At 43.5% G+C, this 27,662-nt stretch overlaps 1 protein-coding gene across 11 annotated transcripts in view; it reads right to left on the bottom strand.

The window, feature by feature from the left end:
• ADD1 (adducin 1) overlaps nucleotides 1-23,845 on the bottom strand; it is a 50,542-nt gene extending 26,697 nt beyond the window's left edge. For 10 of the 11 annotated variants that reach the window (XM_070948966.1, XM_070948965.1, XM_070948964.1 and 7 more), the window contains exons 1-9: nucleotides 23,758-23,845; nucleotides 12,543-12,752; nucleotides 11,109-11,271; nucleotides 10,162-10,313; nucleotides 8,777-8,857; nucleotides 5,240-5,389; nucleotides 2,994-3,137; nucleotides 2,799-2,897; nucleotides 1,998-2,174 (exon numbers count right to left, since the gene is read on the bottom strand). In XM_070948966.1, the coding sequence (XP_070805067.1) occupies nucleotides 1,998-2,174; nucleotides 2,799-2,897; nucleotides 2,994-3,137; nucleotides 5,240-5,389; nucleotides 8,777-8,857; nucleotides 10,162-10,313; nucleotides 11,109-11,271; nucleotides 12,543-12,734 (1,158 nt within the window). In that variant the 5' untranslated portion in view covers nucleotides 12,735-12,752; nucleotides 23,758-23,845. Of the gene's footprint in view, nucleotides 1-1,997; nucleotides 2,175-2,798; nucleotides 2,898-2,993; nucleotides 3,138-5,239; nucleotides 5,390-8,776; nucleotides 8,858-10,161; nucleotides 10,314-11,108; nucleotides 11,272-12,542; nucleotides 12,753-23,692 lie in introns of all 11 variants that reach the window. The other variant, XM_070948962.1, reaches the window with a different exon arrangement.
• Nucleotides 23,846-27,662: the final 3,817 nt, after the last annotated feature.

The following is a 27,662-nucleotide window of genomic DNA, read 5'->3' on the forward strand; positions in this document are numbered from 1 at the left end:
ACTAGCAATAGCACTTCGACAGCCCCCTCTAAGCAGTTTATAGAGTCAGCATATTGTCCCAACAATCTGGCTCCTCAGTTTACCGACTTAAGGAGGACGGAAGGCTGATACAACTTGGAGCAGGTCAGGATTGAACTGCTGGCAGTTGGCAGAGTTACCCTGCAATACTGCATTCTAACCACTGCTCCACAACACTCCTTGTTGTGTTGTTGTATTGCCTTCCTTTTGAGCTGGTTCTTCAGTCTTGCCTTCAGCCTGGGCTCTCCTGGGTCTGATCAGCCCAGAGCTGCCCCCCCACCCTTGGGGCAACAGCTGCCTGGGCCCATGTTCTTCGTGACGTTATTGTCCTCTTAACATCCATGTGTAGCAAGAGATGTCTCTGGCCTGAAGCATGGAGAGCTGTGGAATTTTCCACCCTTTCCTGCTGATTTTGGAAGGCATAATGGAGGATCTGCCCCCTTCCTCACTAACCCCTTTTGCAGTAACTATGGTTAGAATTTCAGGAGGCCACTGGACTTTGTCTTTTTCTTTGAAGATGTTTCGCTTCTCATTCAAGAAGCTTCTTCAGCTCTGACTGGATGGTGGTGAATGGGAGGATTTATATTCCTTGCAGACAGCTGGTCATTTGCGTCCTTTTAGAGGATCCTTGAAGGATGCAAATGACCAGCTGTCTGCAAGGAATATAAATCCTCCCATTCACCATCCAGTCAGAGCTGAAGAAGCTTCTTGGATGAAAAGCATTGGTGAAATCCAGCAGGTTCTGACAGGTTCTGGAGAACCGGTAGCGGAAATTTTGAGCAGTTCGGAGAACCAGCAAATACCACCTCTAGCTGGCCCTAGAGTGGGGTAGGAATGGGGATTTTGCAATATCCTTCCCCCAGGAGTGGGGTGGGAATGAGATTTTGAAGTATCCTTCCCCTGCCACACCCACCAAGCCACACCATGCCCACCAAGCCACGCCCACAGAACCGCTAGTAAAAAAAATAGGATTTCACCACTGATGAGAAGCAAAACTTCTTCAAAGAAAAAGACAAGATTAAGTTCAGTTGCCTCTTGAAAAAGCAACTTTTGGGACAACCATGACCTGGATGACTGAGAATCTCTAAAGGCTTTTATAATTAAGTTTGGAACTGGTCATTTCAACAAGTGGCAGCTTGTGGTCCTACTTTCCCCTGAACAAACCACGTAAGCCAGGAGTGAAGGACACTGCCCTGAAGGTGGAAGTAAACTCTATCTACAGATATTATTCCCAAGAAAATGAATTGTGGACTTCTTAGCGCTCTCTGGGCTTGGCTGTTTGCTCACAGCCCTTTCATTACCCCAACTAGTCGGATAAGTTCAACCCTGAACCACAAATTCAACCCTGAGGCTACAGATAACTTATCTTCTATTGTGAGAAAAAGGAACATTAAGTGTTGCTGAAAGATTCCTCTGGCACTGCGGTGGATGATCAAGCTTTGAATCTTGTGTTTCTCAACTGCGTTCTCCTTAAGGGGCAAGCGCAGTGGCTCAGCTGTTAAGACGCTGGGTTTGTTGGCTGGGGAGCCGTTCGAGACCCGATTGCCGCATGACGGAGTGAGCTTCCCGTTAACTTGCTCCGGCTCCTGCCAACGTTAGCAGTTGGAAAGGATGCAAAATGCGAGTAGATAAATAGGTATACCACTTTGGTGGGAAGGTAACAGCTCTCTGTGACTTCATGCTGACCACGTGCCACAGACATGTCTTCGGACAGGGCTGGCTCAGTGGCCTTGAAACGGAAATGAGCAGTGCCCCCTACAGTCCGCAATGACTAGCGGAGTCAAATCCACTGGGATGGGGGAAGAGAAACTCCTCCTTAAGGAAGAACAAAACCTTGAGGGTGTCAGCCACAAGAGCTTCGTGATATTAAGAGAGGTCTATCTGTCTGTCTGTCCCATCCATCCATCCATCCTCTTTATCATATTTGTACAGCTACCCATCTCACCTAGACGGACTCTATAGAGGAGCAGCAGGCTTACCAAATTGTCAAGCATTCGCATGAGGGCTTCAAACTCTTGTTCTCCAGTTTGCCATTTGGGGTGATGCACTGTGCCCTCCCCCGCGGCAGACTCGTGGCAGTGAGGCCTGGATTTGTACTTGCTGGGATCCAACAGGACCAAATTGTCTGCCCCCCCTGCGCTGGCCAGCGTTCGTACCTGCAAAGTAAACAGCAAATAATAATTAGAAGAAATAAATCAAGCACCAACCTTACGGTTTAATATGGGTTGCATGCCACGTTACAAGCCCTCTAGTAGGATTTATCTCTTTAATTAAATCCAGGCAAAAAAAAATACGGCAGGTTTTTTTTTTTTGCCCACCAAGCGTCAAAAGCTGCTTTTTGCTGTCGCAACTATTATCGCTTCTCAGACTGCCAACGAACTATGGGGAGAAGGAAGGGGGAGATGGAACTTAGGTTCCAGACACTGAGATGCCAGCCGTGCTTGACAACAATACCAGCAGGCTCCATTGGACAATGTGATCTGATCAAATTGGAGGGGAGAGAGAGAGAACCTGAATTTTGACTATGTGGGTTTTTACGGGAAATGTTCAGATCTGGTTTTGCCCTCATCGGTGGCAGAATGATGTACTCAATAAAGTTCTGCATTCAGAGATTGGATCGTCTCGGCCGTGCTTACTTCGGTTGGGTTCGTCAGTCGGGACCTTCACACGCTCGATACTAAATTCAAATTTCGCTACGCCTTTTCCACAGGCGTGCTTTTAGGTTACGCGGTTTCCCAAACCAACTTGAAATAGATAAATCAAGAAATAACATTGCTTACTTGGATCTCACACGCAACAACCAAATTGTGAATATAATAGAAAGCCTCCTCCACACTTTCTCCAACGGATACCAAGCCGTGATTTCGGAGTATGAGGACCTGGAGGAGCCGAGGACAGAGACAAAGACGCTGGGAGTCAGACAAATTCCACGTTTTCTGCCAGTTCCTTGAAAATGGGATGGTGTAGATACTCACTTTACTTTTGGGGCCCAGATTCTTTTGAATAAGGACTTTCTCCTCCTCGTCCACGAGAATGCCATGGTAATCATGGTAGGCCACTTCTCCGAGAGACAGTGCCTCTGGCGAGATGGGCAGGAGGCCACGTTTCATCGCAGATACCTGAGGATGTTATCACGGATTTTACTGACAGCAGTATATGAATCGGTTATCATCTTACCTATAAATGTCGGTTCTCAAAGGAAAGACAACTTTGGAGCAGCGGGGAAGGGTGGAACAATTCTCTCATCTGGAAAAGACATCTCTAAACCTCATATCTGAGGAGGAAGCAAGTTCTCAAAAACTAACGGGAAAGTAAAACCGAGGCAAGTGACTGAGAGCAGCCATTTTGAAAAATCCTGATAAGACGGATAGGGATGGAGTGGAGTGCAGTGGAATGGAATGGAATGGAACGGAACAGAACAGAATGAAGAATTAGATTAGAATACTGAATATAGAGAATAGAATAGAATAGAATAGAATAGAATAGAATAGAATAGAATAGAATGGAATGGAATGGAATGGAATGGAATGGAATGGAATGGAATGGAATGGAATGGAATGGAATGGAATGGAATGGAATGGAATAGAATAGAATAATAGTGGAATAAATTAAGAACAGAATGGAATAGAATAGAAAATGGAATGGAATTGAATTAGAAATTAGAATAGTTACAGAATTAGAATAATAGCATAGAATAGAATTAGAAGAATAGAATAGAATAAAGAATTAAATTAGATTAGAATATATAATATATAGACTATAGAAATAGAAATAATAGAATAGAAATGAAATGAAATGAAATGAATGGAATAGGAATAGGAATAGGAATAGGAATAGGAATAGGAATAGGAATAGGAATGGAATGGAAAGGAAAGGAAAGGAAAGGAAAGGAAAGGAAAGGAAAGGAAAGGAAAGGAAAGGAAAGGAAAGGAAAGGAATTTTTTACTGGCCAAGTGTGATTGGACACACAAGAAATCTGTCTCTGCTGCATAAGCTCTCAGTATACATGCAAGTAACAAGTGATAAATCACAAATAATAATAAAATACAATCATAAATCATAAGATACAACCTTCAGTGATACTCATAGGATATTAACTAAAGCAATCAACATAAATCATAAGGTACAAACAACAAAGTGATAGTCATAAGATGCTATAGGAAATAGGAAAGGGATAATAGTAATACAGCCCTACTTATTATTCTATGATTTCAAGAAAGCATTAATACAACAAGTGATTATTTTACTGGACAGGCCAGAAGCTGTGTAGCAAAAATCCTTTTTCAACCTGTCTAGGTTGGAAATGTTTATTTCAGAGAAACAGGCTTATACGTTTTTGGCTTCCTTAATATCGGACCTATTTTAATATTTACCCAACGTGTTAAAAAGATTATTGAAAAAAAAGAGTAAAGTTGGGAATGCAGTATATTCTGAAAATCTGTAATCTACTGAAGTACGGAAAACTTGTGGGCTCAGTCCAGAAAATTGTTTCACTCTGCTGGGAACATCCAACTTCAAACCGTAGATGGATGGAAGGCATGGTTCATTATCATGCAGCTGATCTGGCCTTTTGGCAACTCGGCTTCTCCTAAATAAGTGGTGGACAATTATGGCAATTTTCCAACCGGTGGACTTCAATTCCCAGAATGCCTGAGCCAGCATACCTGCTGACTCAGGCATTCTGGGATTTGAAGTCCACAGATTGTAAAATTGTCATTGCTGCCCATCTCTGTCCTATGCTGATAGCCCGTCTCCTTTGTTATGACCGGTAGTCCTCAACTTACGACCGCAACAGAGTCGAGAATTTATGTTGCTAAGTGAGAAATTTGTTAAATGAATTTTGCCCCGCCTTACGACCTTTCTTGCCTCAGTTGTTAAGTGAATCACCGAAGTTGCTAAGTTAGTAACCCGACTGTTACTGACTTAGTTTGTCAGAAGGTCGCAAAAGAGGGATCGCCTGACCCCCGCAGACATTGCAACGGACATAAATGGGAGTCAGCTGTCAAACACCCGAACGCAAATCAGGTGACCGTGGGAATGTCGCGACGGTCATAAAATGTGCAAAACGGCTCTGAGTCATTTCCCTCCCCCTAACGCCATTGTAATCTCAAAAGGTCACTAAAACGAACTGCCGTAAGTCGAGGACTGCCTGCACTAGGTGGCTTGCGATGAACGCTTTTTTTGCTATTTCCGAGCTAGAAGGACAAGAGAACTGTCTTACTGCTGCTCCTGCGGGAGTGTGGATGTGAACGATGCACTTGACTTCCGGGCGGGCGGCGTAGATGGCCGAGTGCAACGTGAAGCCAGCTGGGTTGATCCCCAGGTTAGTGCTTCCGCGATCAATGACATCCCCTTGGAAGTTGACTTTGACCTGATAACAGAAGACGGGGTTAGAGGCCGAAGTTATTCTAACTCTCTGCCTGCAGGAGGGAAAGAGACTCCGGTCATCTGAAAGACAATAGGAATTGGGTGAGTGGGTGTGGTGGAATAGAAAAAAGAGTAGAGTAGAGTAGAGTAGAGTAGAGTAGAGTAGAGTAGAGTAGAGTAGAGTAGAGTAGAGGAATAGAGGAATAGAGGAAAGTTAAGTTAATTTATAGACTAGACTAGACTAGACGACTAGAATAAGGAGGAGGAGGAGGAATAGAATAGAATAGAATAGAATAGAATAGAATAGAATAGAATAGAATAAGGAGGAGGAGGAGGAGGAGGAGGAGGAGGAGGAGGAGGAGGAGGAGGAGGAGGAATAGAACAGAACAGAACAGAACAGAACAGAACAGAACAGAACAGAACAGAACAGAAGAATGGAATGGAATGGAATAGAATAGAATAGAAGCAAAGCTGGAAGGGACCTTGGCAGTCTTCCAGTCCAACCCCCTCCTCAAGCAGGAGACCCTATATCATTTTAGACAATATCTCTTCTTCAAAGCCTCCAGTGATGGAGCACCCACAACTTCTGGAGGCAACTTCTGTTCCACTGGTTAATTGTTCTCACGATTAATTGTTTCTCCTTAATTCCAGGTTGCTTCTCTCCTTGATTAGTTTCCATCCATTCTTTCTTGTCCTGCCTTCAGGTGCTTTAATTTGTCCCCCCTCTTCTTTGTGGCAGCCCCTCAAATATTGGAACATTGCTATCATGTCCCCCCTGGTCCTTCTTTTCTCTAGACTAACCAAACCCAATTCCTGCAACCGTTCTTCATTTGTTTTAGTCTCCAGGCCTTTGATTATCTTACTTGCTCTTCTTTGCACTTTTTCCAAAGTCTGAATATCTTTTTTGTAACGTGGTGGCCAAAACTGGATGCAGCATTCCAGGTGTGGCCTTAAATAAGGTTCTATAAAGCGGTGCTAACACTTCAAGTGATTTTGATTCTATGCCTCTGTTTATACAACCAAGAATTGTAGTAACTTTTTTTGACACTTCAATAGTCATGCATGGCAGGGAAGGAGGGAGAGGGAGAGAGAGGGGGGGAGGGAGGGAGAATGGAAGTTGAGTATTTATGATGCTGATCTGCAGAAAAAGTTTTTACAGTTAGGGATATTTTTTTCTGTTTAGATGAAACCCCATAGAGTATCCAAGGACATTTGGATAATTTATTTTTCTCACATTCTTTCTTGGCTCTAGGGCGAGGCATCTTGGAAACAGGAATCCGGTAATGATATTATAATTCAAACCACTTTTACACAACATGTGCAATTTGACTTAGGAAGATATCTGGACTTTGAGCTCTTCCACAAGGTTTGAAAGCTTAAGGTGGGACCGCCATCAAGATGGCTTATTTTTTTCATTAGCAACGATCAAGTTATCTTTTTATGAGCCGCGTCTGTTTATTTATTTATGAGTTTATAAACCGCTTCCTTCAAGGCATAAATAAGAACAAGAGCCACAGCCCAGGAAGCAACAACAGCGGCATGTATCAACATCCAGGAACAGAAATAAAAATACAGAATTAAGAGTAAGAATGAGAAGCGGTCTCATTTGCCTGACATTAGCAGCTCTGCAGCACTCAACCCAGAGGCCTCTTCTCACCTTCCAGAAAATTCGGAGAGGATGGTATGGTTTCTCTAGAGGAAAGGAGCCTCCCCGGTTCAGCCGCCTCCTGTCAACCCTCTAGATCAGGGCCCCCCAACCCCCAGGCTTAAAAGAGCAGCAACGGCTCTTGGACTCTTTGTAGGAAAGCAACATTGCTACATTTGTTTCTTGTCAGCATCTCTTGTTTCTTTGTGGGGCTTTGCCAAGAAAAGCCTTTGGCAGGATGCCAAAAGGACAAAGGTTTGTGATAAGACCAAAGGACTTTTTCTGAAGGACTTGTTTTGGAATTAATTTGGACTAAGCTGAGAATGAAGTAATTCTCAACTGTTCTAATAAAATATGTTTGTTTAGGACTGATTTGTGTCTGGTAATAACTATCTGGGCCTAGGTGACAACAGAACCGAGCTGTACAAGCATTTGGCGAGTACACAAAGCTCCATTTATGGAAGTGGCGCTATCACGCACGAAACCATCCCCTCTTCTCGCCACCGCGGTCCATGGAGTCAGAAAGGTTGGGGACCGCTGCCCTAGATATATGGGGACATCCAGCGGATATTCCCTGCTCCCTCCAAGGACAGGCTTTTGTCCTGTGAAGGTCAACATTTTGAAAGCTTCCAGAGGCTAGCAATGGCTTCATGACCGGTTGCATCCAGTTATACATTCAGTGTAGACATTCAAACTAGACTGTGATGTTTCTCTGTATCATATTTATGCGACGCTTACTTTCTGATGCCCACGGAAGACTGACATTAACTTTAGCACGGCTCCAACTTTAGCACGGCTCCTTATCCTTCTCAAGGTGCACCTGAGCTGAGCTCCTGGAAAGACTTAAAAGTTTCCCCATCCCATTTCTCTGAGTCACAGCTATTAAAATGGTGGCAGGAGGAAAACGGGGCGAATCATTTTTAAAGGCTCCTTGGTGAAAATAAAAATTTGCATAAAGATATCACGAAGGAGGAGAAAAAGAAATAGAAGAACAGGACAGGGCTTCACGAATGAGCCTGAAGGAAAATTTGGAAGGAGCTCACAAGCAACAGAGGAGTCCAGGTGAATCCAGAGGGACCCCGTGGAGTAAATAGGTCCACCAGGATGCTCTGTCCCAGATGTCTGTTGGATGTTGATGGACACACTGTCCCCAGCAATTCAGTAGGCACTTAGGTTGAGCTTATCATTAACTCATCTCGTTAAAACTATCCCCCACAGGAAGCAAAGCAGGCCGATGGCTGTCATCATGTGTAGCGTTGCCTTCGTATTTGAGAAATGAAGGCTTAAATAAGGAGGCCCCAATCCAAGATTTAAATGTGGGGGCAGGAATGGAGCGGAAATTTTCAGCATCTGGCCTTCCCTCAGGAGGAAACTCTGAAGGAAATTCTCTGAGGGCATTTCAGCTCCCCTCAGGAGGTAACTCTTTCAATCAGTCTCCAGAGAAGGGAGGGGGTCTTCTTAGCAGGTGGCGGAAGTGTGCACACTTTTCCACACTGGCATCCCCAATGATTTCGTGCAGGAAGCCAGCAGAGAAGATTGCAAGTGGCATGCACATAATTACAGAGTACTTGACAGAGTACTTGGTGGTGGTAAGTGCGAACAGGTTAGCCGAACATCCAGATCATGTGACTGCAGGGGTGGTATTTGAGAAATGAAGGCTTAAATAAGAAGGCCCCAATCTAAGATTTGATTCCAATTGGCCCAATGAGTAAGACATTCAAGGTTTTTTTTTAATTTTTCACTTACCAAGCTGGAAGCAGCAACTTCACTGTAGAGAAGTCCAAAAGGCACAATCAGAAAATGTTCTTGCTCCATGTTTACTCTGACCTGCAAATATGAAGAAGGAAGGAAGGAGGAGATGTAAAGCTGTGACAGCCAAAATCTGAAATGCACACAACTCAGCTAGATTGAAAAAAATCAATAGATCTAAAAGAGTTCTGCTGATTTGCAAGCTCCCCAAGCTGACCTGAATTTCCCCCTTTTGGTTCCTCTGCAGAACGATGCTGGATACTCGCTAACCGCATCAGTAGTAGCAAGTAGGCTTTAGCAGAGAGGATCCCTATTTTGGATCTCAGCAGAAACAGCAAACCTAATACCTACCCTTAAGCACAAAGGCTAATGGAATAGGTCTGTTCCTCAAGAGGGAGGGAAGGAGGGAGGAAACAAAGAGGAAAAAGAAGGAAAAGAAGGAAACAAAAAGGGAGGGAGGGAGGGAGGAAGGAGACAGAAAGGAGGGACGGAGGAAGGAGAGAAAAGAAGGGGGAGGGCAGGAGGGAGGAAAGAGAATGAAACTAAGAGGGAGGGAGGGGGGAAGAAGAGAAAAGGGGAGGGCAGGAGGGAGGGAGGAAAGGGAATGAAACAAAGAGGGAGGGAGGGAAGAGAGAAAAGGAGGGAGGGAAGAAGGAAGGAAGGAGAGAAAAGGGAGGGCAGGAGGGAGGGAGGAAAGGGAATGAAACAAAGAGGGAGGGAGGGAGAAAAGGGGAGGGAGGGAGGCAATAGTGGATTGCCCCTGGTTCGCACCGGTTCTATAGAACCAATAGTAAAACTGGCGGGAGGCTCCGCCCACTGACCCCGACGTCGTCAAAATGCTTCTGCGGCCCCGTTCGAACCGGTAGTAAATGTAAGTAGAACCCACCCCTGGAGAGAGGGAGGGAGGGGAGAAAAGGGGAGGGAGGGAGGGAAGGAGAATGCTATTTTGCTGTGCTTACTAGATTCCTCACCCTGAACAGGCACCTGAAGACTGGACCTGGCAATTTACACCAGGAGGTGGCAATTTCTAAGGAAAGGAAATGCCCACCCACCCCCAAAACAGTGGGGCAGGTTCTCCCAGTTTATGCTCCCAGCATGAAAAAGGCAAAAGACAAAACTATACAAAATTGTCTTTTGCCTTAAAAAAAAAAGAGAGAAAAGCAGATGTCCCCTATCTCTGGGCAGTCGTTCTATGTGAGAATCTGCCCCGCTGGGGGTGAGGGTGCGTGGGCATTCTTACGTAGAACGACTGCCCAGAGAACAGGCTAAAGACAATTTTGTATAATTTAGTTTTATGCGGGTCATAACTTTATTGCTTTGGATGTGAATGGAATTTCCCCCCGCCCCCCGTTTTGTTTCTCCTGGGGAACTGCAATACTCACAGTGATGTGATTGTAAATAAGCTGCGACCAGCCAAAGAGATCGGCCAGTCTGTAGAAAGCAGCCAATTTGCACCGTAGTAATTTCTCTCCTTTCTCGTAAGCGATGGAATCTGATCCCCGCAGATCATTCACGGGGGTCACCATACCGAGGCCTGAAAGAAAAGATACCGGCAAAAACACAGTTTAATAGGGAACGTCTCTCTCTCTGATTTAGCAATTAAAATCATTGCTAAAATGCAAAACTACTACAGTTGGTTCTCGACTTACAAGAGTCCATTTAGTGACCGTTCAAAGTTACAAGGGCACTGAAAAGATAAGTGACTTAGGACCGTTTTTCCAGAGTTACGAATTTTGCAGCATCCCCCACGAACAGGGGATCAAAATTCAGAGGCTTGGCGACCGGTTCTTATTTACGACCGTCACTTTATTCCAAGGTCATGTTGAGCCCCCTTTGAGACCTTCTAACAAGGAAAGTCAATGGGGAAGCCAGATTCACTTAACGACCGGATTACTAATGTCTATCAACGGCAGTGATTCATGAGCCGAGGTGGCGCAGTGGTTAGAGTGCAGTACTGCAGCTACTTCATCTGACTGCTAGTTCAGCAGATCAGCGGATCAAATCTCACCGGCTCAAGGTTGACTCAGCCTTCCATCCTTCCGAGGTGGGTAAAATGAGGACCCAGATTGTTGGGGGCAATATACTATTTAGTATACTGTCTTTGGTGTAAGCCAACCAGAGTCCTCGGAAAGTGGGCGGCATAGAAATATGACTAATAAATAAAATAAATAAATAAATAAATAAATGTAAGAACTGTGGCAAGAAAAGTCGTAAAATGGGGGCAAAACTCACTTAACAACAGAAACTTTGGGCTCAACTGCAGTCGTTAGTTGAGGACTACCTGTACAGCCAAGGTGTCATCAGCCCTTCCCCCTCTTCTCAGACTCACTCATGTTTAAGGCAGTCATGCCTCCTTGTGGAGCTGGTGGGTAGACGTTGGGAACGCTGGCCGTCATGAAGTCTGCAATCTGTTGTAGAGCCAGCAGGCCTGTAGGGTTCTTCCCTTTCTTGAACTGTTCCTGGATCATGGATTCCAACTCTTCACAGAATGCCTAATAACAGAGCAACAGTGCATGTGAAAAGGCCGCTTGAAGGAGCCGTGGACTTGACTTGGTGTCCAACTCCTTGCGTAAAAGCCGGTTCCTTCGGTGGGTGCAGGAATGGAGCGGAAATTTTTAGGATCTGGCTTGAAAATTTCAGCTCTCCTCAGCAGGCAACTCTGAGGAAAATTCTCTGAGGGAATTTCAGCTCCCCTCAGAAGCAACTCTGAGGAAAATTCTCTGAGGGAATTTCAACTCCCTTCAGAGGCAATTCTGAGGAAAATTCTCTGAGGGAATTTCAGCTCCCCTCAGAAGCAACTCTGAGGAAAATTCTCTGAGGGAATTTCACCTCTCCTCAGCAGGCAACTCTGAAGGAAATTCTCTTGAGGGAATTTCAGCGCCCTTCAGGAAGCAACTCTTTCAGCTAGCCTCCAGAGATTGGAGGGAGTCTTCTCAGCAGGTGGCAGCAGCTTACAAACCTTCCCTACTGGTTTCCCCAATGATTTTATGGGGAAGCCAGCAGAGAAGACTGCAATTGGCAATCACATAATTACAGGGTATTTGACACACAGTGGTAAGTGCGAACATGTTGCTGAGCATCCAGATCATGTGATCTCGGGATGCGTGTGCAACGTTTGCCTGATGGCCAGAAGTTGTTTGTGGGCCATAAAGCATCTTTCCGAAGACAGTTGTAATTCTGTTCCATCATTAAACAGTAGTAAATCAAGTATCCGTAGGACTTTTCAAGGAGGGAGGGTGTCACAGAATATTGTGTAGCTTTGATTACATTGATTTACCAATCTTTATGTGGGAAAAAATTGCCCTGTATCACCCCTTAATTCTCTAAAGTCCATGTACTGCAGTATTAGAGTGTAATATTCTGGTATTTTATCACTGCTTTGGTTCAGTAACAACAGCAAGAAGAAAAATACATAATGCTTGCTGAATGGATTCAAGAGCTATTTAAGGCTTTTTCACCCACACAGAACCATTTCCCCAAATGAAACTGCATTAGAAATCTGAACTACAAAACAAGAGACAAACAGTACTTTTCAAGGAAGCACACACATGTGCACTTTAAGAGACTTTTCTGGCTTCGGTCACACATTAAATCTATCTTGTTTGAAATTTTCTTTTAAACACAGAGCATTTTAATTAAATTAATTAAATTTTCTCATTTTTTTTCTTGCAGCTTGCTATGCATTCTTAGGATCTAACTTGTTATATAAATGCTTCTTCGTTTGGTCATGCATTGGGGGGGGGAAATGATTATATATTCTTACTGGACTTTGGAGGATCATGGATACTCTCTTCTTCTGTTCCATCATGTTGAAATCCTGGCGAAGATCAGGGGCCATATTCCTCTCTCGCAAGTAGTCAGGGTTATTTTCATCAACTCTGTCAAAATATCTCTCTTTATGTGGCGCTGTTGGAGGTGGTGAAGTTACCACCTCCGCTCTTGTTTCACCATTCATAGTACAGTTTCAATAGTGCTGCAAAAGTGAACAGAAAATACATTTTTTTTAAAAAAGATACCAAGTGGTTCCTGTTAAAGCAACTGGAAACAAATGTGACCACAGCACGACCAAAATTGAAGCCAGAATTTACGTTGCTAAGTGAGAAATTTGTTAGGTGAATTTTACCCCATTTTACAACCTTTCTTGTCCCAGTTGTTAAGTGAATAGCAATAGCACTTAGATTTATATACCGCTTCACAGTACTTTATAGCCCTCTCTAAGCAGTTTACAGAGTCAGGCCCCAATAATCTGGGCCCTCATTTTACCGACCTCGGAAGGACGGAACGCTGAGTCAACCTTGAGCCTGGTGAGATTCGAACTGCCAAACTGCAGGCACCCAGCAGTCAGCAGAAGTAGCCTGCAGTACTGCACTCTAACCACTGTGCCACCGTGGCTCATCACTGCAGTTGTTAGACACATAGCTGTTAAGTGAATCTGGCTTCCTCAGTTGCTTATCAGAAAGTCACAAAAGGAGATTCACATGACCCCGGGACACAGCAATGGTCATAAATATGAACCAGTTGTCAAGCATCTGAATGTAAATCACATGATCATGGGGATGGTGCAACGGTCATAAGTGTGAAAACGGTCATAAATCACTTTTTCAGTAATGCAACTTCGTTTTTCACACTTACAACCATAAGTAAGCATTTACAACTGCTCTAAGTCGAAGGCTACCTATATTTAAAAAAGAGTTAAAGAAATCTGCAGAGCTCTCATTGACAACCAGTTAATTTTCATAAATCACATTTTATATTTTTTCATACAATCTCAAAAACCCAAAAGAAAATTCCCAGAGTTTTAACGATTCCACCTTGACTTACAATAGTTTAGTGACCGCTGAAAGTTACAACAGCATTGAAAAAAGTGACTTGTGACCGTTTTTCGTATTATGACCGTTGCGGCATCCCCATACTCACAGGTTCAAAAATTCAGACGCTTGGCAACTGACTCATGTCGATGACGGTTGCAGTCTCCCCGGGTGGGGTGGGGTGGGGGGTCACGTGATCCCCCTTTTGTGACCTTCTTGGAAGCGAAGTCACTGGGGAAGCCAGACTCGCTTAACATAACCATTACAGTGATTCACTTAACAACGGTGGCAAGAAAGGTTGTAAAATAGGGCAAAATTCACTGAAGAACTGCCGCACCGAGCAACAGAAATTTTAGGCTCAATTGTGGCCATTAAGTCGAGGACGACCTGATATAGATTTCCTGCACAGATCATCCACCTCAATTCTCATGACTTTTATGGATTTCCAGATCTTTCTGTGGGTTTGCAGTAGATATCTGTGTTTTTTGTATCGTCTCTGCCAGGAGGCCAACTCCCAGCTTGTTGATGAATGGAGGCAACTGTCTATTTTCTGCAGGAAATCCTGGACCAGGTCTCCACCCCGAGGCTTCCTGCCAACCCTGGGGGCTCTCTGTTTAAAAGCAGAGGGAGGAAAGCTGCACCTGGCCGGGTCCCAGGAAAATGCAAGACCAGTCAAGCCCCCCCCCCCTCCTTTCCCTCTGAATTGCCAGCAATGCAGAAAGGACTTTCGGGGGGGGGGGGGGGGTTGAAGATGTTTTGCTTCTCATCCAAGAAGCTTCTTCAGCTCTGACTGGATGGTGGGGAAGGGAAGAATTTATACTCCTTGCAGACAGCTGGTCATTTGCAACCTTTTTTTAGAGGCCACTTGGAGCTTTATCTGTGTCCTCAGGGTCACCTGAGTGGTGCAAATCGGTGTGGAGCCTTCTTGGAACTGCTGAAAGGATCCGTGTTGTAGATTGGAGCCGCCCTGAGTCTCCGGAGAAGGGCGGCATATAAATCGAACAAACAAACAAACAAACAAATAAATAAATAAATAAATAAATAAATAAATAAATAAACAAATAAATAAATAAATGATGTCGTATTCCTCCCCCTCTTTTGAGAGAGGGCTGTTCAGTTTTGACATAGATGGCTTCTTTGATCCCTCTTTCAAACCAGCTGTCAAAAAGGCCATCTATGTCAAAATTGAACAGCCTCTCAAAAGAGAAGGAGGAATACAATATCATCTACCTCCAATATACAGTACAGATCCTTTCAGCAGTTCCAAGAAGGCTCCAAACCCATTTGCACCACTCAGGGGACCCTGAGGACACAGATAAACCTCCAAGGGGCCTGAAGGACTCTCTAAAAGAATGCAAATGACCAACTGTCTGCAAGGAGTATACGTCCTTCTATTCCCCACCATCCAGTCGGAGCTGAAGAAGCTTCTTGGATGAGAAGCGAAATGTCTTCAAAAGAAAAAAAACAAGAAAGTCCACAGTTGCCTCTTGAAAAAAAGCACCATTCGGACGACCATGACCTGGGTGACTGAGAATCTCCATAGACAGCTATGCAGAAACTTCCTTGGGGTCTCAACCAGGAGAAGTCTAGAGGAACGTAAATGAAAATCAACAGGGCTGGGAAAAGCCAGTAAAAATAGCCAAGAAACAGCAGCACTCCAGGAGTCCAAAGTTAAGAGCAGAGCAGTTTTGGCTCCCTGCCAGGGTCCTCTGCCCCTCCGCAGCCGTTTAGATTTTCTTTGAACCCCATTGCCTCAACGAAGCTGGGGCTGAAGAGTGACCTCTTTTGGGTACTGGCACAGAGAAGTCCAATTTGAAGGCAAAGGCAGGAAAGAACAGCCTGGAACGCTTCTGCAGCACATGGCCGACGCACCCAAGTGTTTAGATAAAATGAATTGTTTTGCACAGAGCACATTAGTATTCTCTTTCCATCTCTGAAACGCTGTCAAAAAAAAAAAAAAAAAACACCCCACCCTGAATGGAGGCCAACAGAAGTCGTAAATTCAAGAGCTCGACAAAGGGAAAGAAGAGTTCAACTGAGCAAAATGCAGATGTTTTTACACGGATCTGTGCAAGACCTATCCTCCATGCAACTCAAGTAGGAAAGCATGCCTTTTCATGAAAGCAATCATTACAGCTTTTACCTTTGGAGGTTTGAAAGGGATGGTGATGCCCTCTTCGCCCCTAAATGAACTTTAAATAGAAAGAAGAATTCCAAGAAGGCGGGGGCAAACATCTCTATCCGGTTAATGCTCTTTGGAAAATCATACTTGATGGTCTGGATGGAGGAACAAACATGTCCCGTATTTGTAGGGTATTTTTCCTGAATTAAGCAGACCGTTTACTTTAAGACTGTGTTGAGTTTTTCCTCTGTAAACCAAGGGGAGGGGCTACCCCCGTTCCACCTGGCCTTGCATGTTTGATATTATTAACGGCTGTTATCTGGCACACCTCTTATTTAGAAACTTTTTTTTTTCCCTACGCAAAGCCATTTTGGTATACCAAAATGTAAAAATATTAAGAGACTGCACCACTGTGCTCTAAGTGAGCCACGTTCCTAGAAAGAAAACTGAAACCTGGCTGGAAAGGTTTGGCTGGAGACACCGAAGGGAGGGAGCAGATATATACCCAGAGCCCAGGAACTCCCCAAATGCTTCACCTCTGCAAAGAACAGACTTAAAACTTTGGCTTTGCTCAATTTCAGCCATAAAAGCAGGAGCGCAGGAAGGCCGTTTCGAAACCTTTGACTCTAAATGAGCAGAAACGAATGAGGATTTTCTCAAACATAAAGAGGTGGGGTGTCCCATTGAAGATAAGTTCAGCTGCCCAGGACTGTGTGAATGAATTTTTCATGCTGTTTTCTTGGCAACTGTACATACGTTTTCCTTGCATCCTTTCAACCCCCTTCTAGCCTACAAGAGGTTTCCTGCGGGTCTCTCCTCCGAGTGGCCAGAAAGATCCTGCGAAGCCCAACAAAAGATGCTGGCAAACTTGTGTTCATTACATCCATCACATGAGCAACTGCAGACCAGCAGGGAGAGAGATGACCGTGATGGGAAAAGGTAGCTTACAGGTTGTGTAGGTAAAGAGAGCTGAACACCTTCCTTAAATATTAATAATAATAATAACTTTATTGTCATTGTACATGTATACACAGTATACCTGTCAGCATTCTGATGCTGCCATAAAAAGACGAGGCTTGACTTTTCACCTACTTATTTTCTCTGTAGATAATATCCCCTAGGAGATGGGATGGGAGGGGGGAACGAAATTCACTTAACACCCAAAGACCAGGTCCAACACACATAACAATCCCCAAACATACCCCCACCCACCACAAATCTTGTGGAACCGGATAGCATTTGGAAGCCAGCCAAGCAGGGCCCTCCCAGGCTCACTGGGCAGAAGAGGGAGAGAAGGTACAGCACTACAAGCTTTGCCCAGTTCCGCTATGCCAACTTCTTCTTCGCTCGAGAAAGGAAGGCTCTAGCTTGCCAGGGCTTTGTTTCTAAGCTGGTCTACCCTGCCTGAAGGATTGGCAGTAAAAGCTTCATCTTGCACCACAGATCCAGACAATTTTGAGAAAAAGAATTAACTCTTGAAATGCGATCGATTATTGCTTTTTAAATGCTGCAGTTGCAATCCACCGTATGTTATTATCCCAGCCTGGGTTTAAATTAATCCGTCATAAGTAAGGTTATCATAGGGTAGAAATCTATAATATCATATCAGGGCACCAATGCTTACAGACAGACATAAGGGGTATAAATTTAATGGTCTAAAGAAGAAAGAGAAGGATGAATTTTTGCCTAGACACCATTAACATATACACGTTAAATTATAACATACAGTATACACACACATGTCTCAACACCAGTGCTGTGGAGTCGGAGTCGAGGAGTCGGAGTTGGAGGAAATTTTGGGTACCTGGAGTCGGAGTCGGAGTCGGCAAACAATGCACCGACTCCGACTCCTACTAAATTTAGATTGGAATTAAAAAAAAAGCAAGTTTAAATGTCCCAATTCACAAAAAGTTATAATTAATGGCTTCTCTACTGTAAGAATAAAGAACAGAGTCGAAGTCGGGGAGTTGGAGTCGGAAGTACAAAAAACTGAGGAGTCGGAGTCGGAACATTTATCTCCCGACTCCACAGCCCTGCTCAACACGTTATATTTAGGCCTATTAGGTATCTCCAGATACTTATTTTAAAATGTTCTTGCCTCATTCATAGCATTTGGGACTTCATACGTCTAACTTTCCTATGTCAACCCTTTTTCAATGGGATAAAGGAATCCATTTTTTTTTCTTTAAGTGAATAGAACCCACACAACTTGTGACTCTAAGGAAGGAGTAATTCAAAATACCTTCCCACTGTAGGATTTTCAAAAAGAAAAGATGGACTATCACCTCTCACTTGGGAGGTTTGTATCCCCGTTTGAAAACACCACAATTCCTCTAGCCAGCACAGTGTTTTTTTTTTTTAAAAAAAAGGAGGAGCACAAGTTACAGTCTGGCTGCAAAGAGACGATGAAGTCTGCTCAGACCTGACAGGGAGACACTGCAGCAGAAGCTAACCCCAGAAGTCACCTCCTATAAATAAAAGGAACCCAAAGGAGGATGGCAACCAATTGGGTGCACTGTAGTAATTAAGCCAGTCACTGTCTCTCAGCCTTAGAAAGGAGGCAATGGCAAACCACGTCCAAAATCCTAGCAAGAAAACTGCAGGGAGTCAACGCTGACTCAGAGGCACAGACAGGAGGAACAGGCTCAATAGCCAGGGTCTTCTGCAGGTCTGCTGGCCTTCAGAAATACTTATGATGCTCCTGGACTCATCAGCTCAGGCATGGGACCATGGGCCACAGAAGGAGCTTGAAAAAAGCCAGCGACTGCAGGGTGCTGGAATATAACTATTGGGAAGCCAGAACTTCTGCAATCATCCTAGATTTATTAATAGTAATAGCAGTAGCATTTAGACTTATATACCGCTTCACAATGCTTTACAGCCCTCTCTAAGCGGTTTACAGAATCATCATCTTGCCCCAACAATCTGGGTTCTCATTTTACCGCCCGCAAGAGGACGGAAGGCTGAGACAACTTTGAGCCGGTCAGGATCGAACTGCTGGCAGTCGGCAGAGATAGCCTGCAATACTGCATTCTAACTGCTGCGCCACCCCATGGTTCCTGTTTATTAAATTTATATGCCGACCATCTTCCTATCCATAGTGATTCTGTGCAACTAGATCTTGTTTACAGGCTTTCAAATAATAATTTTAAAAAAGTTTTAAATATGGCTATAAGTAGGAAACCACTTTAAAACAGTTTAAAACCAAACTGTTTTAAAACTTTAGGATTACTTGATAGCCCTTGAAGCTGATTTAACCTACATTCCATGCAGTTTAATCAATAATTTTAAAAACTGGGGGTGGATACTGATGCCACTTTGCAAAACAACGGAACTCTCGCAAAGGTGTGAGAATTAATGACTGCTGAGGTGCAACAAGAGGTGCTCCAGAACATCAAAGAAGATGATGGATGAGATCAAAGCATGACAAACTTCAGTCTGGAGGGCTTTGTAATGAATTTAATGAGGTTGGAGGAAAAAAAAGACAGCCGAAGAGAACGTGAGACGGATAGGCAGGGACAAAGATATAGTGAGTAGCAGGGATGTGTTATGTTTGTCTAACATCCACAGTACTTCTTTCAAATCATTTCTGAGATGTGCATTTTCGGAAATACTCGAAAGAAAGCAAACAGCTAGACAGAGATGGCAAAAAGCTATTAGGTAACAATGAAAAAGCAGAACTATTTAACTCCTATCTTTGCAGTGTCTTCTAGAAAAAAGGGAGCGTGCATTCCTTCTAGTCCCTGGGCAGGAAGGGATCTTGGAGATCTTCTAGACCAACCTTCTATCCATTGTGGGAATCCTCAGGCCAGGGGATCCAGTCATGACACAGTCATCATTTAAGAGTTAAGGTCCACACATCTTAAAACTTGCCAGGATTGAGAAATACTGCTCTATGCAGCAAACAGGCAGAATGTTCCCAGTCTGCCTTTTCTTCTTTCTGAGCTAGGAACAAGATGCGTTTTCTGCTTTGTTTTTCACATTCAGCTGTTAATTTAATTTAAACAGCAGACCAATACAGCTTATGCTAATTCCCAGGAACGATTTACATCAAGAAGGTTGATGAGGCAATGCCAGACAGCCCCACTTGTTATGCCCAGAGCATCAACGATGTACGTTTGACAGCCGTTAAGTGCTAAGTCACCACCGAGAGATAGCCAATCACAACCCACTGATACAGACACAGCATTAATTCCTTAAATGTCAAAGGGTCTATGTCAGTTCTGCTCCGGCATCTACTCTAGGAATACCAGGGAAGATAGACTGCAACTCCTTTTCCTACGTGGCAACCACTCGTTCCAGAACATTTTGTACCGAACAGGCCACAGGTAGTCCTCAATTTATGATCATAATTGAGCCCAGAATTTATGCTGCCAAGTGAGAAACTTATTAAGTGAATTTTACCCCATTTGACGACTTGTCTTGCCACATTTGTTAAGTGAATATGTCATTGTTCAATTAGTTACACGGTTGTTAAGTGAATCTGGCTTCCCCCTTGACTTTGCTTGTCATAAGATCACAAAATATGATGGCATGATACCGGGACACTGCAAACGTCATAAATATGAACCATTCTGTCAAGCATCCGATTGTAAATCACGTGACCATGTGAAGGTTGCAATGGTCATAAGTGTGAGAAACGGTCCTAAGTCACTTTTTTCAGTGCCGTTGTAGCTTCAAACGGTCACTAAATGAACTGTTGTAACTTGAGGACTACCTGTATTCAGTCCAGAAAAAAGATCAGCACAAGTCACACCCATCAGAAAAGGCAAGGGCAAAAAACCCAAGATAAATGTTTAGAGTTCCCCAGGACCAATGAGTTTGCCAGAAAACAAGTAAGGTAATAAAAGTTATTGCACGGCAAGAGCCGTGGTGGCACAGTGGTTAGAATGCAGCATTGCAGGCTAACTCTGCCCACTACTAGGAGTTCGATCCTGACCGGCTCAAGGTTGACTCAACATTCCGTCCTTCTGAGGTCAGTAAAGTGAGGACCCAGATTGTTGGGGGCAAGAGGCTGACTCTGTAAACCGCTTAGAGAGGGCTGTATAGCACTGTGAAGCGGGATACAAGTCTAAGGACTATTGATATTGACTCAGCCTTCCGTCCTTCTGAGGTTGGTAAAATGAGGACCCAGATTGTTAGGGACAAGAGGCTGACTCTGTAAACAGCTTAGAGACGGGTGTAAAGCATCGTGAAGCAATATATAAGTCTAAGTTCTATTGCTAATATATAACCAGAGGATAAGAATAATAGCAATAGCACTTAGACTTATATACCACTTCACAGTGCTTTTACAGCCCCCTCTAAGCTGTTTACAGAGTCTGCCTCTTGCCCCCAACAATCTGGGTTCTCATTTTACCCACCTCGGAGGATGGAAGGCTGAGCTGGTCAGGATCGATGGCAGTGGGCAGAGTTAGCCAGCAATACTGCATTCTAACCACTATGCCACCATGGCGAGGGAGGGAGGGAGGAGAGGAAGCAAGCTAGCAACAACAATAGCACTTAGACTTATATACCGCTTCACAGGGCTTTACAGCCCCCTCTAAGCGGTTTACAGAGTCAGCATATGTTCCCCGACAATCTGGGTCCTCATATTACCCTTATCAGAAGGATGGAAGGCTAAGTCAACTTTGAGCCTGGTGAGATTTGAACTGCTAAATTGCAGGCAGCCTGCTGTCAGCAGAAGTAGCCTGCAGTACTGCACTCTTAACAACTTTGTCTTAGGACATCAATTGAGGATCTAGCAATTTGGAAAGCTTTCCCGGCTCATTTGAAAGACGACAACCATGCTGAAAATAACAGTCCAAGCATCAGATCAAGGTCTATACTAGTCTTCCGTTACAATGGACCCTAATCCTGCAACAGGATCCTAAAAGAGAGCAGAATCCTAATTCAGGATAAAATGGAGAAGGTCCAACTCAACTCCCTAACTAAAAAAGAAAAGAGAAGAGACGGCTGAGCTAAAATAAATAAAATAAAACAAAACACAGTTGGCCAATCCCATCCCCTCCACCCTAGTTAAAAGGTCAGACAGATGGGAGATTTCAAATCTTGTAAAGAGAAAACACACACACACGAATCAGTCATTTGGTAGAGATCTTGGTAGCCCACGCAGATTTGGAAAGAACGGGCACCTCTACTGAGCTAATTTATATATATGACTAAAAGTCTATATAAGCTAAGTCTATATAAGATATTTATATATAAAGCTTTCCCCACCCACCCCCTAATTACTTGCAGAGAGATTATTCTTTATACTATTTATGTTGTTTGTATTTTTTGATCATGGATTGCACCAGTGAGGCTAAAACCAATTTTGTTGTACACATGATGTACAATGACAATAAAGGCTATACTATACTTAAAGTCTACATAAGCTAAAAGTCTATATAAGATATTTATATATAAGGCTATAAGCTAAAAGCCTATTATTTTATATATAAGCTAAAAGTCTATATAAGATATTTTATATATAAGCTAAACGTCTATATAAGGTGTTTATATCTGTCTAAAAGTCTATATAAGATATATAGGGCTAAAAGTCTATATAAGATATTTATATATAAGGCTATAAGCTAAAAGTCTATATAAGATATTTTATGTATAAACTAAAAGTCTATATAAGATATTTTATATATAAGCTAAACGTCTATATAAGGTGTTTATATCTGTCTAAAAGTCTATATAAGATATATAGGGCTAAAAGTCTATATAAGATATTTATATATAAGGCTATAAGCTAAAAGTCTATATAAGATATTTTATGTATAAACTAAAAGTCTATATAAGATATTTATATATAAACTAAAAGTCTATATAAGATACTTATATATAAGGCTATAAGCTAAAAGTCTATAACATATTTATATATATAAGGCTAACAGTCTATATAAGCTAAAAGTCTATAGAAGGTATTTATATATATAAGGCTAAAAGTCTATATAAGCTAAAAGTCTATAGAAGGTATTTATATATATAAGCTAAAAGTCTATATAAGGCATTTATATATGTAAGACTAAAAGTCTATAGAAGGTTTTTATAATATATAAGCTAAAAGTCTATAGAAGGCATTTATATATATAAGCTAAAAGTCTATATAAGGCATTTATATATGTAAGACTAAAAGTCTATAGAAGGTTTTTATAATATATAAGCTAAAAGTCTATAGAAGGCATTTATATATATAAGCTAAAAGTCTATATAAGGCATTTATATATGTAAGACTAAAAGTCTATAGAAGGTTTTTATAATATATAAGCTAAAAGTCTATAGAAGGCATTTATATATATAAGCTAAAAGTCTATATAAGGCATTTATATATGTAAGACTAAAAGTCTATAGAAGGTTTTTATAATATATAAGCTAAAAGTCTATAGAAGGCATTTATATATATAAGCTAAAAGTCTATATAAGGCATTTATATATGTAAGACTAAAAGTCTATAGAAGGTTTTTATAATATATAAGCTAAAAGTCTATAGAAGGCATTTATATATATAAGCTAAAAGTCTATATAAGCCTATGGGCTATTGCTATGATGTGCATTTCCAACGGATTTAACGGAGGATGAGTCGCCCCCTCCTCCAATGGGCCCGTTCCAAGCCGTTCTTTCTTTCCCCCCTTTCCTTTCCTTTCCTTTCCTTTCCTTTCCTTTCCTTTCCTTTCCTCCGGGCCAGCATCTCCCAACCCCAGGGAGCCTTTGGCAGAGATGCGGACTCCAACTCCCAGAATGCCCCGGGGCAGCAAAGGCTGAGGGGGGGGTCTTTCCCTCCCCCTCCTCGCCTTGCCCCCCCCCCCCAAATTCTCCCTCAGGAAAACGTCCCCTGAGGTAAAAAAAAAAAAAACCGTCCCTCAGGAGGGGGGGGGAAAAACAACGGGTGGGGAATCAAGGCCTCTCCATCCATCCGACGACCCCTCCCCACACAAACCGGCGAGCAACGGCTGAGGGCCTCGGAAGAGCCGCCCGCTTTCCTGACGGCCTTACCGGCGGCGGTGAGGGGAAGGAGGTAAAGGAGGAACGGGAACGGGCCTGGCCACGCAGCGGCTCACCTGGCGCGGAGAAGCAGCGGCGGCGGCGGCCGAGGCGAGTCGAGGCTGCTCCGGCGGTCCCGCCCTCCTCCGCCTCCGCGGGCGCGGCTGGCAGGTCTGCAGGCCAAAGAGCGCGGCAGCCATTGGACGGCGGCGCCCGGCAGCAAGGAGGCCGCTGATAGGACGCTTCTCTCTCTCCCTCTCTGCCAGGGCCACGCCCCCTATGTCCAGGCCACGCCCCCTCTGCAAAAAAAAAGCGGGACTGAGGCGCAGCCCTCACATTTAGGACTGGCTGCCAGGCCGTGAGGGTCTCTCTTTCGCGGTCTGTCAGGCGGAGCTTCTCCCGCAGGAGAGCCTCTCAAGCGCGGTCCTCCTTCCAACCGGACCGGGGAGAAGGAGAAGGAGAAGAAGGGGAGGGGTGGGGGAGAGTTTTCCCTTCGGCTTCTCAGGCTGGTTGAGGCGTCTGAGACTGAGGGAACTGAGGGATCGCCCTCCCCTCAGGAGTCTCCAATCCGGCCCTTTCGGCCATCCTGACCGGTTAAAATAAACCAAAAGTAGGCCTCGACTTAACAGGACTTCGTTTATTTATTTATTTATTTATTATTGAATTTCTATACCGCCCTTCTCCCTGAGGACTCAGGGCGGTTTAGTGACCGTTCAGAAGTTACAGCGGCGGCACCGTGCAAAAGTGATTTAGGGATGGTTTTTTTTCACACTTAACGACCGTCACGTGATTTACATTCAAATGGTAACAACTGAACTCGTCCTTACGATGGTCGTGTTGTCCCGGGGTCACGTGATCGCCTTTGGCAATCTTCTTGACGAGCAAAGCCAATGAGGAAACCAGATGCACTTAACAACTGAGTTAACTCGTTTAACAATGGCGGTGGTCACGTGATCAAAATTCAATGGGGTTTACTTACGACGGACGCAGTGATCCAGGATCACATGATCGCCTTTGGTGATCTTCTGACGAGCAAAGCCAATGAGGAAACCTGATGCACTTAACAACTGAGTTAACTCGTTTAACAACGGTGGTGGTCACGTGATCAAAATTCAGTGGGGTTTACAGTCAAATGTTGACAACTGACTGGTACTTACGACGGACGCAGAGATCCAGGATCACGTGATCGCCTTTGGTGATCTTCTGACGAGCAAAGCCAATGAGGAAACCAGATGCACTTAACAACTGAGTTACTTGTTTAACAACAGCGGTGGTCACATGATCAAAATTCACCTGCGTGGGAACGGATTCATATTTATGACTGTTGCAGTGCCCTGGGATTTATGCGATCCCCTTTTTGCGACCCCCTGACAAAGTCTGGGGAAGCCTGATTCACTCCACCGGGTTACTGATTTATCAAATACAGTCATTCGCTTAACAACCGGGTCAAGGAAGGTCATAAAACGGGGGCAAAACTCCCAAAACAAATCCCTCTCAACAACAGAAATGTTGTGTTCCGTTGCAGTCGTAAGTTGAGGACTACCTATACATCACTTGCGTACCCCCAGTCTATTAAGAAAGCTGCCTGATCCAGATTAATTTGGTGGAGTTGCTTTTAACCAGCCCATCTTGGCCAGTTGTTGCTGAGATTGCTGTGGTGGTTGTGGTTACCACTACCCTCAATGGGCATCACACTGTTTGTATTTTATTTTTAAAAGATTTTTTTCAATTGAAAAAAAAAAAACCCGCACAAAATTGTAAAAGAAGAAAAACAAATGGCTGCAAAAAACAAACAAACCCAAAACATACATGCAAAACACTTGTTAGTTGCGAAATCGAGTCCGACCCATTGCGACCCCATGGACAACATTCCTCCAGGCCTTCCTATGCTCTACCATCCCCTGGAGTCCATTTAAACTCACGCCGACTGCTTAGTGACTCCATCCAGCCATCTCGTTCTCTGCCGTCCCCTTCTTCTTTTGCCCTCAATCGTTCCAGCATTAGGCTCTTCTCCAGGGAGTCCTTCCTTCTCATTAGGTGGCCAAAAGATTTGAGTTTCATCTTCAGGATCTGGCCTTCTAAAGAGCAGTCAGGGTTGATCTCCTCTAAAACCGACCTGTCTGATTGCCTTGCAATCCAAGGGACTCGCAAAACACTTATTTACAGGCAAACACTATGTCAATAAATATATTTAATCATGGCATTGATTCAGTAGTGGGATTCAAAGCCCGTCGCTACCAGTTCGCTTGTGGGCATGCGCAAAGACATCTGGGTGGGTGAGTGGAGCCTCCCACTATCGTCACTGCATTGATTGCTTTGGAATCTGATTTGGACATTTATCAGATGGGAAGGTCTGTGACTACTCTAGTTTCAAAACTCCATTTAATGATGGGGGACATCTCCTCTTCCAGTCATCCAGAATTTAACCAATTTAGCTTTAAGCAGAATTAAATATCGACAGAGTCCAATAGAGTAAAAATAATATAACATTAAAAGGTATAATAGATTGAGTCTAAATGAACAATCTGTTCTTGTTCTAATAACCTATAAAAGTATAAATTTGCACTTTAAAAAATGGTGGCAACAAGATACGAAGTTATTTTGGGCATCAAAAATCTCATTTATTAAATTTATATAGCCTCCCATTTCACACATAGGTGATTCTGGGCGGCTTACAAAAATCCAAATAATCACACAAATTGGTTAACCCTTCTCCCCTAAAGAAAACAGGACATCCTTTTCAATAATAAGCATATATAATATCCTTGCAGCAATTAGCATGTACGAAGCGACAGTGGTGCTGAAACTTGCATTTTCAATATTCCTGCATAAATATATATTAAAACGTGATCTTGTCCCCACACGGCCCTAAAAGAAGATAAAGAGATCCCAATTCAGCAAACGAGTCAAAAACATCATGCTTTTTTATTTATTGAGGAAAATGTTCCAAAGCTACAGGAAAAATTTCACAGTGCAGGAAAAGGAAATGGGAGGAGATAATGGAGAGTATGTGAAGAAGAATATTCCTTTCCTTTCTCCAGCATCTGGTAGAAGTACTTTTTCAGTCCTGCTTCTTACTGTCCAGAATCCAGGATCATGAAAGCTGCTGCCTTTTCATCAATCTGGTTAGTTGGAAAAGGTGCTAACAGATTCCTGATCTTTTTCTACCCCAGACTAACACAAATCTCCTCCTATAACGTCTTCCTTAGGAACTAATGAAGAACACAGAATAGAAATGCTTTTAGTATTGTCTGGAATTACGACAGGCAGTGTAAACCTTTGGGGCCTAAATCAAAGTAAAATTTTTGAGTTTCTGTTTGCAATGGAATAAAATTGCAGTCTGGTTGTCTCTAGAGCAGAGACCTGTATACTTCTACCATGGGTGTACAAAAAAAGAGAGAGAGCGAGAGAAAGGATCCAGAACCACTGAAAAAACTTCATCGTGCATACTGTTGGAAGAAATGTCCATCTGGGTTCAATTCCAAGTGGGGAGAAAGACACTGGAAACATGGAAGCTGTTGGGAAGGATGGTTTAAAGTCCTGAGTAACTGACCACAATGAGTGGAGAGAGAGAGATATTTATACCCTCTCTTGGGCCTTGCCCTAGAGCAGGGGTCTGCAACTCAAAGAGCCATTTGGACCCGTTTCCCACAAAAAGGAAAACACCGGGAGCCACAAAACCCTTCCTGTGCCTGACTATTTCTTCAGCGGCCACAAAACTAGCACATGTAGTTGAATTAAACGTTTTGTTTTCTTCTAAAACTTTTCTTGGATTTATCCATGGTTGGCCTACCAGGGGTTGAAAAGCTCAATAAATTGTGTGCCAGTGGTTGTGACGCATATTTTGAGTGACAGGGAGCCGCAGCAGAGGGGTGAAAGAGCCGCAGGTTGCTGACCCCTGCCCTAGAGCTTCCTGTTCCTGTGGCAAGGGCATATATCCTATTGGCTGCTCTAGGGGTTATGTGCAAATTCTAGGAATTTG

Source organism: Pituophis catenifer, unplaced genomic scaffold, assembly GCF_029215685.1.
Source record: "Pituophis catenifer annectens isolate HBS135680 unplaced genomic scaffold, rPitCat1.0.hap2 SCAF_8, whole genome shotgun sequence".
Lineage (NCBI taxonomy): Eukaryota > Metazoa > Chordata > Lepidosauria > Squamata > Colubridae > Pituophis > Pituophis catenifer.